We start from the raw sequence: 18,392 nt of genomic DNA, 5'->3' as shown, positions 1-18,392 counted from the left end.
GTTAGGACCCGAAATCCCCAAAACCCGAAATTTAGGCCTAAATTTCGGAAAAATGAATTTTGTTTTCAAAATTTTACTAATATTCGGAAATTTCGAATTAAAAAATGTAATTCAGTTTTGTTTTTTTTCTCGAAATTTAATAATAAAATTGGTGGGCCTTCAAAAAGCCCTCTAATAAAAGACCGGGACTATAGTAGTCCGGCAACAATAGAGTCCAAGGTCCGATGGACTCAGAAACTGGAAATGGATTGACTAGAATCAGATCAATCCCGCGTTTTTGACTGGACTTCTTCATTCCACGTTTGCTTCGCCCCGAAAGGAAATTTTAAGAAAATTTTGGGAAGTTTCGATTTTACCCTTTTTGGTGCTCTTAAAAAGGTAGTGTTCTTTTAAAAATTAAAAAGGAGTATTTCTTTTCATTTTGTGCTTTTTGGGGATTTGATCGTATTTTATTGTTGGGCTTTTTTGCCCTAGATTTTGTCCTAGGGTTTGAGGATCTCTACTATTTCTAGGGCGCTTTGATTCTCTTTTTTCCCGCTCTCAGAAGTTCTGTTTTTGTAATTGTCATTTGATTGGAATCTAGATTTTGCCCTAGGGTTTAGTCATTTCTATCATTTAAATCATAGTACAAACTGAAATTTTAGGGTTTAAGAAACGCTTTTGCTTTGATTTTCCCCTTGTTTTCTTTTCTCTGTACTCGTTTGAGAGATTTCTACTCTGCATTTAGTTTCGCTTTTCAAAATCCTCTGAGAAATCGAATCTTAGGGTTTGTTTTGTGAAAATTTTGTCTATGATTTTAGGGTTTTGTTTCTGAAGTGAGAAAAATGGGACAAACTCAATCCAAAGACCAGCTGCTTTATCAGCTGGTCAGTTGTGGAAACATAGAAGAAATCAAAGTTCTTCGCCGTGAAGGTGCTGGCCTTGAGGTACATGACATTGCATTTGGTTTTAAGTGTTTGTGACATTTTTATTATAGCTTGATTGCGTTCTGAGAATTTTCGCATTCATTACTGATTGGTTAGAGTTTAGACCTATGTATTATTCAACAATAACATGAATTAGTTATCAATGTATGGTTTGATTCCAATGCCGAATGATGATCGTGTGGTTTAACTTAAGTATTATGTTGTGGCACGCTATATTTTGTCCATTGGATTGACAAGGGGGGAAAAGCTTCCCTGATAGATTTTGAACAAAATCTGATTAGATCAACCAAATTCTGACATCTATGTATATTATAAGTGGAGGAATTTACATGACATGATAAATTTTGTGCAGTGGATTGACAGAGAAGGAAAAACTCCTCTGATTGTAGCATGCATGATGCCTGATGGTTTTCTTATTGCTAAAACTCTAATCGAATTGGGTGCCAATGTGAATGCTTACTGCCGAGGTATGACTATTATTGTTTAGTTGATTCTGTGTCTGTTATATTTACCTCTTTTTTTTTCTCTTAATCATTTCAATTTCTGATATGATTTCTTGTGGTGGATTGGCTTATTCAATTACCAAAGTTAGGTTATTAGTTTGATTAATCTAATGATTGTTACATATTGAGTACGTGGTTGGTTCCTGTTTATGGTTTTCATGCCCAGGTCATGCTCTGCTATACCTGTAATATACCAGGGCAAAACATGAAATAAGATGGAAAGAGCCTAAGAATATATTTGTTCCTGAAAAATTAAAAACTCTGCCACTGGGAACTATTAGAGTGAAATTTCCAAGATCTATACCAACTATTGAATATCAACTGATATTTTTACTGCTTTACTTTTCTCCCATCCTTTTTTTTTCATATGTTAGTTAGGTAGTGTAAGTGCTGTAGAATTGGCAAAAAGACCCTTTGGAAGCTTATTCCGAAATATGAATGTTAATTCACCTCAATACATTGGCCTTTTCTACTATTGTTGACCATTTGGTACCATATAGACGTCATACTTCATCTTCATTGTATTTAACTGTAAACTTCCTGAGAGGGAAATGATATTTCCATCCTCTTTAGGGGCATCACCACCCCTTTTTTTGTCTTTTTATATGAAGACCCACTGGGGTATGTGATGCAGATAATAGGCCAAATAAGTGGCATATTTGCCCATTAGGATTTCTAGGCATTTATTTTTCATGTTATTTACTTTTTAGGTTTTTATTTTTCATGTTATTTAGAATTAGGAAGTTTAGTCTTTTAGGAATTCTTATTTTAGTAGGTTTATATCTTTTAGGTTGTTAATTGCATGTTTATAGGCCTCTTTACAGCTTTATTGTGAACCTTTGATGAATTATTGAATTGAATTGAGAGCTTCTCCCCCATATTTCTTCCTTCCTCTATTCCTCTTTTCTTCTCCCCAAATTTCTTCTTCTTCTACTCTTCTATTATCTTCTTCCCCTACTCTTCTTTTATTCTTTTCCTTCTATTCTCTTCTTCCCCTATTCTTCTTCTCTTCTTCTCCCCTTTCTTCTATTTCTCTTCCATATCCTACAAATTTGGTATCAGAGCTAAAGATCCGAGAGCTCTTCGGCAAAATCCACCATTCACAACCACGAATCTCCAAAGCTACTTACAACCAAATCTATCTCCATTAAGCTCCTACCCCAAACCAGCCCCTGTTTTCAACCCAGACCCTCTCTTTCTTTCCTTATCTGCAGCCCTAAAGTCCACCATCAATCAGTCCCTCCTAGCCCAGCTACCATACTAAACTCAGAAAATCTCATACGAAACCCCAATTCATGCTGTCCCAAAAATCCTTTAGCAAAGCTTTTGGTTTCAGCCTTGTCTCTTACTCTTTATCTAATCCCAAAAGCACCCATACACTGCTACCCTTATTCCTTCACCAACTTAAATCGAAACCAGCATCAAACCCTCTTTCCATCCTTCTCCATTCTAGCATAGAAGACTCGTAGTTTCGCAGTTGCAGAGGTGTGTCTGTCTCGTCTCTCCATCTGCAAGAGGTTTCCACGGCCATTTCGGCTCGAAATTTGATTTCGCCATTCACACGAAAGTTGTTCTTGTTAACTTTTAGAACCTATGCAACACATTTTCAATAGCCAACAACAAGTGCAAGCATTACAATGACCAACTTTGGCCGTCTATCCGTTTTGGTCCTATCGCAGATCCGAGCCATCTGGAGTCTGATCTGAGATCTGCGAAAAGTATTGTGTTCCTTTCGACATGACATATATATCAGACGTTTGATTTCATTTATCGACACTGATCTCAATGGCTTCGCCATATGTTCCACTTTTTTATGGGTACGGCGATCAATATTTGGAACACCGTCACTACCGCTATTATGAGGATGCATGTCTATAGTGGATCTATGCTCTAGACGCATATCATGAGTCATGTTGCTATGATCACCGCAAGACTATCTCTCGAGCCAGAGATACTGTACTACGACAAGCCCAGTTGTTCTGGCTAGAGGTTGTGAGGGCGCGTCGAATTGCAGGTGCACCTCAATTCAGTCGATGGGAGGAGATCCGTTCTGAGTTTATGAGAAATTATGCATATCAGTATGAACAGAGATTGAAACGTGAGTGAGCAGTGTATAAACAAAGATTGATGCATGAAGAAGTTGCTCGACGGGCTGAATTTCAGGCAATCTTGTAAAGTACAGTGCGTTACTTGAATGAGAGGAAATTGGTACGTGAACGTAAAGCCGCAGCCCGCTGCGAAGAACATGAAGCCTTCGCTCGCCTTGAACGAAATATCGCAGACCGTCATGCACGAGAGACTGAAATTGAAGCAGCGAAGGAATTTGCGAACACTATTGACAAGCCAGACACAGATGATGCTATTGGTCCGACATATGACATTGTATATGAGACCATTATAGTTGTTGAGCCCATGATTATGTCAGATACAGAGTCTATGATGGCAGATACTGAGTTAGAGATATCTGATATAGAGCCAGAGAGTCCAGTGATTGCTGAGGCTGACGACAATGAGCATGACGATTCAGAGATTTCGACAGGGCCGATTGCCGAGCATCTAGAGAGATAGATTGGCACTTCCACAGTCGAGACAATTATTGTGACAGAGCCATGTGAGGCTGATCCTTTGACAGAGTCGACCGACCACCGTTATGAGTCAGAGGAGCATCATGGCAGTGTTGCGTCTCCAGTGGAAATTCCGACAGAGGATTTTAGCACACTAGTTGACATCACTGAGCCTGATACAGTTCTACCAGATGGTTTTGTTGCTGATTTCATTGAGCCGGATTTGATACCAGCAAGTGATATCTTTATTGAGGTTGGTCATGGATTGGTACCGCCCATAGCTGTTATGCCGATCCCATCGATCCAGGAGGAGTACGTTACCATTTTTCCAGCTTCGTTACTTATCAGGAGAGGTTCGCGTATTTATGATTCTACGTGGGCGATTTCTTCACTCTCATTCCATTGGCATTTCAGACGCTTCTTACGGTTATCACGCGCATTTTACATGACAGAGTTTGATGTGTTACCACTGCTATTGCTCGAGTTGCTCATCTACATATTTGATCCAGGTAGACTAGAACTCGAGGTCGAGTTCTTTTCAAGCGGGGGAGAATGACGTAGAGACAGAGTTGACCGACCACCGTTATGAGTCAGAGGAGCATCATGGCAGTGTTGCGTCTCCCGTGGAAATTCCGACAGAGGATTTTAGCACACTGGTTGACATCACTGAGCCTGATACAGTTCTAGCAGATGGTTTTGTTGCTGATTTCATTGAGCCGGATTTGATACCAGCAAGTGATATCTTTATTGAGGTTGGTCATGGATTGGTACCGCCCATAGCTGTTATGCCGATCCCACCGATCCAAGAGGAGTACGTTACCATTTTTCCAGCTTCGTTACTTATCAGGAGAGGTTCGCGTATTTATGATTCTACATGGGCGATTTTTTCACTCTCATTCCATTGGCATTTCAGACGCTTCTTACGGTTATCACACGCATTTTGCATGACAGAGTTTGATGTGTTACCACTGCTATTGCTCGAGTTGCTCATCTACATATTTGATCCAGGTGGACTAGAACTCGAGGTCGAGTTCTTTTCAAGCGGGGGAGAATGATGTAGATAATATGCCAAATAAGTGGCATATTTGCCCATTAAGATTTCTAGGCATTTATTTTCCATGTTATTTAGTTTTTAGGCTTTTATTTTCCATGTTATTTAGAATTAGGAAGTTTAGTCTTTTAGGAATTCTTGTTTTAGTAGGTTTCTATCTTTTAGGTTGTTAATTGCGTATTTATAGTCCTCTTTACAATTTTATTGTGAGCCTTTGATGAATTATTGAATTAAATTGAGAGCTTCTCCCCCATATTTCTTCCTTCCTCTTCCTCTTTTCTTCTCCCCAAATTTGTTCTTCTTTTTCTACTCTTCTATTCTCTTCTTCCCCTACTCTTCTATTCTTTTCCTTTTATTCACTTCTTCCCCTATTCTTATTCTCTTCTTCTCCCCTTTCTTCTATTTCTCTTCCCTATCTTCTATTTCTCTTCCCTATCCTACATCAGTATGGGGAAATCCCCCATCTTCATAGATTTCCATCCTCTTTTTATATGAATTTGGCTAGCTTCCTTTTCCCTTCTCCCAACCACAACAAAGTAAAAACTCCAGCCACTGAGGTCTGGCGAAATCTTCATAGATTTCTTGTATTCGTGCAAATAGAAATGCCATAATTTGATGAATTTTTCTCTGGAGAAAGTAGCTATTGAGGGGGAAGATTCAATAGGTAGGACAACGACCAAAACATTGTAATAAATCTCACTGGGTGCTCTGGGTACCAATAATGTCTTGATCCAGTACTCACCTAAAGTGGGTGAGAGGGAGGGAGATTTTGGTTATCGTTGCCACACCATTGGTTCTCCTCTTTACACTTTCTGCAGGCAAGAGAAATGGGGACAATAAGCCAAACCCATCAGTGTTCACCACGGCCTGAGCTTTCTGACCCTCCCTTCACCTATTTTTCACAAGTGAAAAATGGGGTTGATTTTAGCCTATGTCACAAATATCTCCGATATTTTCAAAATATAGCATTTTTATCACGAGATTTTGATAAAACGACAAAATCCTGAACTAATCCTGAGATTTTAAAAATATAGCGATATTTTTCGTTTTTATCATAAATATCGCGATATTTTTACGATATTTTTATTTTATATTTTTTTCTTAAATTTAATAATTATATATATATTTTTAATTAGTTTTAATTTTATCGCTTATTTCCCGATATAAACCCGAAAAAATTAATAAAAATTAATTTATCCCGAGATTTTCCCTTGCTGAGAAATTCCCGAGAACGACATTTGTGACATAGGTTTTAGCCCATAATCCATCAACTGACACACATATGAAGCTCATATTCGCTGCTTGCTATTGCTACTTTCCGTTATCGTCGCTGGTAATAATAAATGTTGCCGCCACTCGCTGCCTCATCTCCATCCTATCCATAGTTGTAAATTTCGTTTTGGTGGCCATTTCGTTTTGGCCACCGAAAAGAAATTTCGGAAAATTTCGAACAATTCAGATAATTTCGTTTGAAACTTTTCGGTAAATTTCAGCCGAAATCCGGTACGAAACGAAATTTCATCATTTCGTTCCGGTTTTCGGCCGAAACCGAAACGTTTCGTCCATTTCGGACGAAACGAAACGAAATTTACAACTATGATCCTATCTAATTTCTAATGCACCCTTTATTGTTCCGTCCGTACCAAACCCACCCACACTCCCAATTCCAAGCCTTTCACCTCCCAACTCCCAGCCTTTCACTGTCCCACCCACTGTTCCAACTCCCGGCCTTCGCTATCCCACGCGTACTCCCAACTCCTTGCCTTGTAATGTCCCACCCAAAGTCCCAACTCCCAATCTTTTGTTGTATCGTCTATCCCCATATCACCCCAAGGGTCATTCTTTAAATCACTTTGATTTGACCTATTAAAGAATTAATTTAAGGTGTTCTTACCTGCTTCGAATGTAATGGGGCAAAAAGGCACTGGCTAAGAGGGTAAAGGGTTGGAAAGGCAACAAAAGTGGATGGAAAATGTGGAAATATCATATAGGACACCTTTTTTATTTTTATCAATTGAAACTTGAAAGTACGATCGGGACTCAGGAGTACTTGTAAATGATAAAACCATGGATCTCATACCTCTTTATGTACTGTAGGGTCTCATGCAGGAACTCCTTTACATCATGCTGCAAAAAGAGGCCTGGAGGAGACTGTTACATTACTTCTTTCTCATGGAGGTACATTTTATTGACTTCATATGGTTTGAGCAATGTGCTAAAATGGTGTTTGGACTTTGGATTATAAGGTTTTCCGGGAACTAGGTCATTTTCGTTATTCTTCCGTGTATAATATTGATATTAATAGGTGATTGGATGTTAAAACATTTCAGCAAATGCTTTGGCTCTGAATGATGATTGCCATACTGCTCTCGATATGGCTAGAGCAAAGGGACATACCACAGTTGTCCGTGCTATCGAGGTATGCCACCTATCCCTAAGTTCTACACAAATTTTCTGCTTCTAAATTTAATAGGTTATCTATGCATGCATGCATTTTGCTTATGATTTCCTCAGCTAAAGACATTTTTTGATCAACTTGTACACAGAGCTACATTTGCCTTTTCTCTGGTTGGCTGCGGGAGCTGAATGGGCCGGGCTTTCTCGTAAAATTAGCTCCTAATTTGGTGTCACGAAAAATGTGGGTCTATTAGACTTTTGTTGACATTTGGGATCTTTGTTGCTACTTCTTTCTTCTCTTTCTTTATGTATAGTTTTCATTGTGAAAGGGCTGAATTTACTTGAAGAGTGGAAGTTGGAATTCAGTGCTATTTTGATCTTGCATTGTGGCTATCTTGCTATTTAACTGTTCCTTGTGAGAGTTGACATGGTATTTGTGGTGACTTTATTTGCATTATTTACAGTTGGGCTGTGGTCGTACCCTGTGAGTCTCGTAACCGTCGTAAGCTTCCCAAATTTGAGCTTGCTATATATCCTGGACCACAGGTATGACGGAACCCATACTTGTCATATTAGCATAAAGGATGGATTATCTGTTGTTATTGAGTATGATTTTCATTGGCTTTTTTCCTCCATTGCAGTTGGTTTATACAATCTATTATTATTTTAGTGCTTATCTCCTATTTAAATGACATTGGAAATACTCATCTCACCCTCGGGGCCTGTAGGAGTTTGCAAAAATATTGTCTTTTTTTTTTCTACTTCAAAATTATCCTTTTCTATGTTTTTCCTATCTACTTTTGCCTACATCTTAGTTGAGTTGAGTACTGTTGCCTAAATCTTAGTTCACATCAGTTCAGGTCTTGGTGTACAGTGTGGTTGAAAGTCTGGTTGTCATTGGGGGCAGACATTAGTTGCTCAGTTCATACTTTGAAGAGACAGATTTATGAGTTTATTCAAGATGTGCTTGGATCATAGATTCTCATATGATTTTTTTTTGAATGGGTATGATATTTTTTTATAATCCTATCCGATAATATTGGAATGCGACAGAGAAGATTAGCATGGCCCCTGCACAAGGATGACACGCTCAATTCCAGAAGTGGTCCAAATTTTTTTACTTTTCAAAAAATAAAAGAGAGAACTAAATGTTCCGTAGATTCAATAGTTTATTTTACATAGTTCTATAGATTCAATAGACATTGGCATCCATTGATATCAGCGAACATCCTGATATCTGGATCTTCCGGCCTCCCCCCATAACTAGGGATTTAGAGAACAAAAGGTTGTCCTTTGCACATTGTAGGTATCTATGATTGGCCAATTTTGAAACTTTTTATTAGACCTCTTGATTTGGCCTTGTCTATCATTTGGCTCAGCCCGTCCGCCAGAATCTTAAAGAGTAACGAGGATAAAGGATCTCCCTAACGAAAGCTTCTTGATGTCTTGAAAATGCCTTTTGGAGTCCATTAATCAGTCGAACACCATATAGATGACATGCACTTCATCATTTAACCTCTTTATATTCTTCCGAAGGCCATCTTACTCAAAAGATAGTCTATGAAATTCCATTCTGACTATTGTATGCTTTTACACCTCTTTATATTCTTCCGAAGGCCATCCTACTCAAAAGGTAGTCTATGAAATTCCATTCTGACTATTGTATGCTTTTACATGTTAACCTTACATAGGACTCCGGATTTGCCCACTTTGTGATAGTAATTAATGCACTCATTTTCGAGTACGCAGCCATCAAGGATCTGTATACTTTTAATGAACACACTTTGGACCTTTGAAATGATATCCCTTAAGACACTCCTTAGAATGTCTTCAAAGATTTTGTAGACACTCCCTCCATGGTTGGTGCGTCGAACCTACTTTCTACTATAATTAATCTTTTTTTTCTCCGGAAATGCACTTAATTTTCTTTGCAAGGTCAGGATGTTAAAACTTTTGTGTCAACTGGCTATGTGCAAAAAGAGAATTTTTTTCTTTCTTTGTATTTTATTTGTTAAGATGGTTCATTATGAAGGGAAAAAATATAAAAGACTAGCAAAGGTAAATGCTATTTTGGGAAGAAAAGGTGATGGCAATTTTTGAAATTTTACAATAAATTTTGACTGACAAAAATAGATATTGCTCACAAAGGTGGCAAAAGTGATGTTTTTTCAATTGTATGTGGCAGAAAATTAGGCTTCCTTTTAAATTTTCTGTACCTGGGCACAAACTTGGAGCGAACTGAGAAATAACTAAGACCAGACTGGGAGGAATTTGAGCTCCAACTGGGCTGCGATTAATGACCCAGATATACTTGAATTCTTACAAAACCAATATAAACTGTGGCTTTGTTGCCCAATTTTGCAGCGGCTTACACAAAATCTGGTAGCTGTGTTTTGTAACTTTAATGACCATATTCTGCATTAGTTTTCCTCAAAATTTCTTCATCGGGGATTGAATATTGTCTCATCTAAAACAGTATCATAAACTCTGTAATTTGTTGAGATGGAGCTTTTGATGAATGAGCAGGTTGCCCGGCCTAGTACAGTTATTCCACTGTGGAAGGTTAAAATTGAGGAATTAGATTTAAATCATCCAGCTCCAGCAGTGGCTATTACTGACAAAGCAACCAGTAAGTTCTCTTATTTGAGAATGTTATCTTTAGTAATTTGTTCTGGGCATGTAATGGGAGATCTTTTGAAAAATTACTCTATGACCATGTTTAACTGATGAATACTGGTATAAAACATGTGACAGGAAAATGTTCTCTCTCCTCTTCCAAACCAGGCACTTATAAGATGATAAACGAGCCACCTTTGTTATCTCTATGATTTAGCCGACACTTTGAATTTACAGCTGACACGCGTGTCCTGCCGTGTCCGATACGACAAGCTTGTCCACACGTGTTGACACTCCTTTGGACACTTTTAAATGTGTTGCAAGGAGTGTTAGAGTGTTAGAGTTAATGTGAGTGTGTTGACACGTATTTGTGTAATAATCAATAATCTTATATGTATGTACGTGTCACCATTTATAGATTTATAGATGTTGCCATGCCAGACAACTTATATCCGTGTGGAAACTCGACACACAAATCCATATCGACAAACTATGATTATATATGCTCTCTATTTTAGCCGTGTCCCCCCGTTTCTAAATTTTGGGGGTTTGCCGTGTCCGACACTCTGTATCAGTGTCGTCACGCTACATCCATGTCCGTGTCCACAAATCATAGGTTTATCTTATCCAATTTTGAACACACACACACACACACACACACACACAACAGACTTTCGCCTCCTGAGCATAACAAGCCATTATTATTTCATTTGTGTAAGTCTTCTGTGCTGAACTTATATGGTAAATTTTAAACACCTGATAGAAGTCTGCTCTCTGTACACTGTAGATGAGACTAAATCAGTGGTTACTGATTATTTTATTGCTAGTGCTCTTTTCTACTACGGTATTTCAGCTATTTGCAGCGTCCTATAAATGTTGGAGGTGTACATTCTTTTTTTTTTTTTGGAAATGGCGTGTTGGAGGTGTACATGTGAAATGTATTAAGAAAGAGTGCAACTTCTGTTTCCCTCATATTACACATCACTGCATTTTTTACGTTTTTAAGCTATTGTTGAAGATGGAGCTTTACATCACATTCGTGAAGGGTGGATGTAAGGACTTGGTTTACCATCGTACTATGTATCCAGTAACCGCATATGACAAAAATTGAAAGAATTGGCGAAAACTAAATTAAAAGTACACAAGCTAGACCACCACACAAACATGAGAAAACGGTTTCTACACACAAGTATAGATAAGTTATCTACACACTAGCTTGAAACACAATGGAGGGCATATTGTTTGGGTGATCCAAACCATTCATTTGATTAGCCCTCACATAGATAGGGTGTCCACAAAAAATCAGCTCCATAGGATCATCCCAACCCTACGATTTGTGGAGGTAAAATGGACGTGTATAAACCTTCACCAATCTGTCCATTTTTTGCCTCCACGGTTCGAAGGGTTAGGATGATCCTATGAAGCTGATTTTTTGGGCACACCCTATCTATGTGAGGGCCCATCAAATGAATGCTTTGGATCGCCCAAACAATGTGGGCCCCCACTGTATTTTAAGCTAATGTGTAGATAACTTATCTACACTTGTGTGTAGAAACCGTTCTCTCTCTCTCTCTCTCTCTCTCTCTATATATATATATATATATATATATATATATATATATATAGAGAGAGAGAGAGAGAGAGTAGAGAGAAGCTACACATACGTGTAGCTAACTTAGCTACACCGATGGCTTAAAATACAATGTGCCTACATTATTTGGGTGATCCAAACCATTCATTTGATAGGACCTCACATTGATAGGGTGTGCCCAAAAAATCAGCTCCATTGGATGATCTCAACCCTTCAAACTGTGGAGGCAAAAATGGACAGATTTGTGAAGGTTTTTACAGGTCCATTTTTGCCTCCACAAATCGTAGGGTTGGGATGATCCTATGGAGCTGATTTTTTGGGCACACCCTATCTATGTGAGGGCCCATCAAATGAATGGTTTGCATCACCCAAACAATGTGGGGCCCATTGTATTTTAAGCCGTCGGTGTAGCTAAGTTCGCTACACGTATGTGCAGCTACACTTTTCTCATATATATATATATGAGGAAAGTGTCTCTAGTCTGCCAACCAAAAACACATGGGTCCCACATTCTTGTGGTGATCTAAAGCATTCATTTGATGGGCCCCATTATAGATAGGGTGTCCACAACAAATCAGCTTCATAGCATCATCTTAACCCTTCGATTTGAGGAGCTAAAAAATGGACAGATTTGTGGCGGTTTATAGCCATCCATTTTAAGCTCCACAAATTGTAGGGTTGGGATGATCCTATGGAGCTGATTTTTTGTGGATACCGTCTCTATATCAGGGCCCATCAAATAAATGCTTTGCATCACCCAAATAAGGTGGGACCCATGTGTTTTTGGTCGGCGGACTAGAGAATGATCTCTAGTCGGCACACTAGAGACACTTTCCTCTCTCTCTCTCTCTCTCTCTCTCTCTATATATATATATATATATATATATATATATATATATATATATATATATATATATCCTGAGGTGGCGCTAGCGGTGGCTTATATGAGGTGGCGCTCACAAAACATTGGGGGCCCACTTTGTTTGGATGATCCAAAGCATTCATTTGATAGGCCCTCACCTAGATAGGGTGTGCCCAAAAAATCAACTTTATAGGATCATCCTAACCATTCCATTTGTGGAGGTTAAAATGGATGGGTATAAACCTCCATAAATCTAAACCTCCACAAATGGAAGGGTTAGGATGATCCTATGGAGCTGATTTTTTGTGGGCACCCTATCTATGTGAGGGCCTATCAAATGAATGCTTTGGATCATCCAAACAAAGTGGGCTCCCTATGTTTTGTGAGTGCCACCTCATATAAGCCACCACTACCGCCACCTCTGGAACTGTTTACTCATATATATATATATATATATATATATATATATATATAGTTTACTGTTCACAGCTTCCACAGCCGTGAACAGTAAACTCCAGCAGTGAACGGTAAACTCCCCTTCCTCTCTCTCTCTCTCTCTCTCTCTCTATATATATATATATATATATATATATATATATATATATAGAGAGAGAGAGAGAGAGAGAGAGAGAGAGAGAGAGAGAGAGAGAGAGAAGTGTTGTATCTACACGATCGAGTAGATAACTTGTCTACAAGAGAGAGAAGTGTTGTATCTACACAATCGAGTAGATAACTTGTCTACTCCATCGGCTTAAAATACAGTGGGCCCACATAGATAGGGTGTGCCTAAAAAATTCAGTTCCTTAGGATAATCGTAACCCTTTGAACTGTGGAGGTAAAAAATGGACAGATCTGTGAAGGTTTATATACCCTCCCTTTTTAACCTCCACAAACCGAAGGGTTGGGATGATCTTATGGATCTGATTTTTTGGGCACACCCTATCTATGTGAGCACCCATCAAATGAATGCCCATGAAATGAGTAAAGTGTTTTTGAGCTCAAGCTCAGATAACTTATCTGAGCTCGAGCATAAAAAACTCATAGGGGCCCACATTTTTGGGGTGATCCAAAGCATTCATTTGAAAGGCCCTTACATAGATAGGGTGTGTACCAAAAATCAGGTTTGTAGGATCATCCTAACCTAATTCATTTGTGGAGGGAAAAATGGACGGATACTGTTTCTCCACAGATCTGCCCATTTTCCCTCCACAAATAGAAGGGTTAGGATGATCCTAACCACCTTATTTTTTGTGGACACCTTATCTATGTAAGGGCCTTTCAAATGAATGCTTTGGATCACCCAAAAAATGTGGCCCACATGATTTTTCAACTACTGGTCCATTTTCACGTTTCTATGAAAAATTTGTTGATTAACACATTGAATGCAAATTTCTATATGCTTAACTATACTTGATTTTTTTAATTGTTGTGTGTCATATGCAGGGGTAAGGCTGCGTAAATCTAGGCCTCCCAGGACCCCGCAATGGCGGGAGCGTCGTGCACTGGGCCGCCCTTTTTATGTGTCATATACAGGAAGACAATTTAAGTTCTTATCTGGGAATGAGGGTGACAAGCAGCAAATACAGTGGTTTTTTAATGCCTGTATAGGTTTGCAACAGGTACTGTTATGATCGAGAGTTCTCAGATGATAAATTTTCAGTACTTAAAAAATTAAATCTTTTTTTTTAATGGCTGCCAAAAATTATATCTGTTGGGTCCCAACACTTGAAACTGCTTTGGTTGACTTTTAAGATTTTGCCTATTTCTTTTTTTTTTTGAAAGGCAACAGTTTTTATTTATAGCTGTCACCAGAATACAACCATGGGGACGCGTCCCACCAGTGTACAACATTTACAGCAAAAGCCCCCTAAAACTTCACAGATCCCCCATTACAAGATCCGACCTGAGAAACTAGTAAACATCATAATACGCCAGTACAGAAAATAATTTCTCCAAGTCTGTAGCCATAATATGTGTATTTACAGCAGAAACATAGTTCCTTCCCAATCCAGCAGCCTGTCCTTGATCAGCTTGACAAGGTCCCTCCTTTCTTCGATGATGTTCGCTAATGTCCACGGACCGATCGCTTTGTTGCTGGCCCAGACTATGACGTTTGATGAACCACCTTCTATTAGCAAAGGCGCCAAACCATGTTTCTCGTACCATCTCATGCCCCATAGTAACGCTCTTGCGTCCGCTTCGTTAGAGTCACAGACCCCCTGTCATGAGTACAATAGGATTGTATGCCCACTTGAGTTCCGGAAAAGGCTGAATGCTCGCTCGTCCTGGATTTCCTTCAGAGCTCCCATCAGAGTTCAGCATCACTTTGTTTTTTTTTTTCTTTTGTTCGAACACCATCACCTTCCCATTTCGTAAAATCTCCCCAAAACTATAGTGTCACAACTTTATCACTCCTACACCATTGGATAAGATCAGCCTTGATGTTTAGAGCAATCTTGACCTAACTTCACTTTTTATCCTCGAGTATGCCTTTGTTCCTTTACGAAGCTTTGGAAAGACCATGAGAGCACAAAGCTTTTGATGACGCACATTGAAAGATGGCAAGAGAAAGGGCAATGCACCAATAAATGCTCCAAAGATTCATCACTGAGCTTGCAAAGAATACACCAACTTGCTAAGCAGCTTTTCCTTCTATTGAAACGATTACACGTGCTGCTTCTTTTATTTACCTATACTCCTGGTGATTTGAAAAAAAGAACGACTTTATTCGACTGATTCCACACACTCCTTTGGGGTTGTATTTCATCCACCGATTTTGATCATATCATTCATGCAGTGAATTGAAATTAACATATCTTTATATTTTTCATCATTTGTGTTGTGATTGGGGCTAATTATCTGCTGGGCCACCAATCTGTGGTCCTGAATTAGGCCTAATACTTGTCATGTAGACTGTGACACCACAATTATGATTTGTTGAGGGATTGCATCTTGCCTGCAGGTCAACTTTCCCAATGTAGCGATTCCTGCAACTATGCCGGCACCTACTCCCGAGGATCTAGAGTTAGCCATGGCCATCAGTGCCTCTCTTCAGTCGGCTGTGGAAGATCGACCACCAGTCTTTCCTGACACCCACCTGGGCACTGAAATAAACAACACAAATGGTTGGGGAAACTCTGCAGACATTGCTAGTCACAATGGTTGGGGCCCACCAGAAGGAACTGTACGTCCTTCAAAATTGGGTAGCGGTGGATGGTCCGACAACTCTTCTAGTAGTTCACATAATGGCTGGGATATGCCATCTGGGCCAAGTGGCAATCCAACTCAGCTTGACCATAGCCGAAATACCACACCAGTTGTCGCATTATCAACACAAAGCGTCCCTCCTACAACTTCTGCAATTCCTTCAGCTCCACCAGTTCCCGAGGAGATCCCAGATGACGGCCCAATCCACTATCCCTTGATCGATTCCCGCCCCATTGATTTATCCATGCCAACGGTGGAGATCAAACCAGCAACAAGTGAACTGAAGGAAGAAGATGGTGCTTCTGACTTGTGTGTGATTTGTTTGGATGCCTCGAAAGAGGGGGCATGTGTTCCCTGTGGTCACGTGGTTGGTTGCATGTCGTGTTTGAACGAAGTTAAAGCCAAAGATTGGGGTTGCCCTGTTTGCCGTGCTAAGATCAATCAGGTTATAAGGATCTACACTGTTTGAGTCTCAATGCTGAAGACATGGATTCGGGTTGTTTATAAATTTATATAATTTTCAGTGGTGCAAGGAAGTCTTTGTATATGATGTGTATTGTGGTAGTGGCGCTCTGTTTATAATTCTTTACATGCTATGAAGTGCACAGATGTACAAACAACCCCTGAGCCTTGTAGTATCATCAAAAGAAGCAATGTTGCAGGTTCAAATTCCTGCTTGACGGTTTTAGTTTTTTGGTGCATCTTGTTATTATTCACATATGTAGACTTTTGTCTGTTGGATTCCTATGAAGGTGAAGGGCCTTGATATGAACTGTTCTTTATTCTCAGTGACGAGAAGCTTTACCTGATGACCAAACAGATACAGGTATGCTGTGACGCCATTTGGTTTCTGTTTCAGATCTGTGTAGAATTTTGGAGTTGACTGTTTTGATGCATATGCGATTCATGATCTTCTCCACCCAATATACAGGTAAATAATTCATATGTCAAGTAGTAGTCATTGTTGTCTTAGCTTGTTATTATTATTAGATATATGTTCAGGATTCGGTGGAAGAAAATGTGGAGGTATTAGACAAGGAGAAGCAGGCATTCCAGGAAGAATTTGACGAGATGTCAAAAATGGGTAAGACGTTGGGCATTGGCTTTGAGGAAAACACAGAGAAAACAAAGGAGATGCTTCTGGACATAGAGAAGCGAGATGCGATGGAAAAGGGCAAGGCACCGGGAAGGGGCAGCAGGGAGCTTAAGGCTCTAAAGAAGTGGGGTTCTTATTTTTTCCGGTGTAAATGTTTTTTGGCGGTTTTCTGTGGGTTGTTTTGGAGGTTTTAGTTTTTTGGAAGGATTAAGAAGGTTGGATGATAATGAGCTTATCTGAGAGTGCTCGAGGGACGTACTCGAGGAATTATCCTTTGTCAATCTCTATTTTGCTAGGGTGAATGGGTATCTGAAATGTTTTACGAATGATTGGGTTAAGATAGAGTAGGTTTTTGGTGAAAAGCTAATTTGTGGAAATGTAGTCGCCTTGTAGACTCAATAGGTTTACTTTTCAGTCGTATGCTTTTCATATTCTCTAATCAGGGAGACTCCTGGTCCCCTATGTTTTTGTAATGATCTCAGTATATGAATATATTGTCACTTTTCCAAAATAATTATTGGATATATGTTGCAGGTCTTGTATGGATATTTGGCCAGAGACATCTTCATGTGCATTCTGTTTACTCTTACATTCGGAAATCTATTTCACCTGTTAGGCTCCATTTGGTTGCTGCCCTGGGTGGAGAGGAAAATGAAGGAGAGATTTGTTTTCATCAAGGCAACCAAACGGAGCCTTAAAAAGTTCTCATCACAACTATTTCTTCCCTCAATTGTCTGGATTCCATTTCAAACGTGACTCAAATTCAGTGCTTGGCGGGTTTGTATTGGTACATCCCTCGTCAAGTTCTCTCCCCCAAAATAACTGGATTTGTGATGGCCAAAAATATTTAGGGGGGCCCCTGGGCTCATAACGTACATGCTTGACCCAATGGACATAAAGGATTTTAGACCCAATGTTTCCACCTAACACAAATCGGTGTGTGCTTTGGCAAGGAAAAATATTTCTCAAATTTTGTATCTTTTTTTATACACAAGAAAAGCCTTGAATCAATGTTACCCATAAGAATATAATCATGCCGTAGCACTAAGGTCCTGTTTTGCATCAAATATAGTTAGCAGTGAAAAATTTTGCTTTGTTAATGATGCAGATGCAGATTTGTTAATTATGAGGAAAGTGTTCCTAAGCTATAGCTTAGATAAGCTTATCTGAGCTATAGCTCAAAAACACATGTGGCTCTACATTTTTTGGGATCCAAAACATTCATTTGGACGGCCCTTCCATGCTGTTGAGGGGAAAAATGGGCAGAAACATGGACACACAGTGTCTGTCCATTTTCCACTCCACCTTTGATTATCAAAGGTTAGGATGATCCTATACGGCTAATTTTTGGTACACACTCTATCCATGAAAGGGCCTTCCAAATGAATGCTTTGGATCCCCTAAAAAATGTGGGGCCACATGTGTTTTTGAGCTATAGCTTAGATAAGCTAAGATAAGCTAAGATAAGTTATAGCTTAGGAACACTTTCCTCTTCAATTATTTCTTTTACCCTTTTTACCGCAAAGGCAACTTTTATTATTGCAACATCTCTTTTATGTGGTATAAGTATTTTTCATTT

The 18,392-nt window shown here is 39.2% G+C and overlaps 1 protein-coding gene and 1 pseudogene across 1 annotated transcript; both read left to right on the top strand.

The window, feature by feature from the left end:
- Positions 1–391: 391 nt before the first annotated feature.
- Positions 392–16,526, top strand: LOC143858605 (putative E3 ubiquitin-protein ligase XBOS34). Its single transcript, XM_077369295.1, has 9 exons — positions 392–926; positions 1,279–1,393; positions 7,142–7,222; positions 7,375–7,463; positions 7,591–7,682; positions 7,906–7,987; positions 9,968–10,070; positions 13,954–14,129; positions 15,473–16,526. Exons 1-9 carry the CDS (start codon positions 825–827, stop codon positions 16,184–16,186), a joined length of 1,554 nt encoding a protein of 517 aa, XP_077225410.1. The 5' UTR covers positions 392–824; the 3' UTR covers positions 16,187–16,526.
- Positions 8,449–8,558, top strand: LOC143858858 (U6 spliceosomal RNA; annotated as a pseudogene).
- Positions 16,527–18,392: the final 1,866 nt, after the last annotated feature.

This window comes from Tasmannia lanceolata, unplaced genomic scaffold (genome assembly GCF_043159265.1).
Source record: "Tasmannia lanceolata isolate RefF3 unplaced genomic scaffold, GAP_Taslan_0.1 ptg000026l, whole genome shotgun sequence".
NCBI classification, from domain to species: domain Eukaryota; kingdom Viridiplantae; phylum Streptophyta; class Magnoliopsida; order Canellales; family Winteraceae; genus Tasmannia; species Tasmannia lanceolata.
Note: the sequence above shows the minus strand (reverse complement) of the source record. Positions and strands in the feature narration are given on the sequence as shown.

Coding starts and splice junctions, on each gene's coding strand:
- LOC143858605 (XM_077369295.1), top strand. CDS start 825: ATGGGACAAACTCAATCCAAAGACCAGCTGCTTTATCAGCTGGTCAGT. Junction 927..1,278: donor GTGAAGGTGCTGGCCTTGAG/GTACATGACATT, acceptor AATTTTGTGCAG/TGGATTGACAGAGAAGGAAA. Junction 7,223..7,374: donor ATTACTTCTTTCTCATGGAG/GTACATTTTATT, acceptor AAAACATTTCAG/CAAATGCTTTGGCTCTGAAT.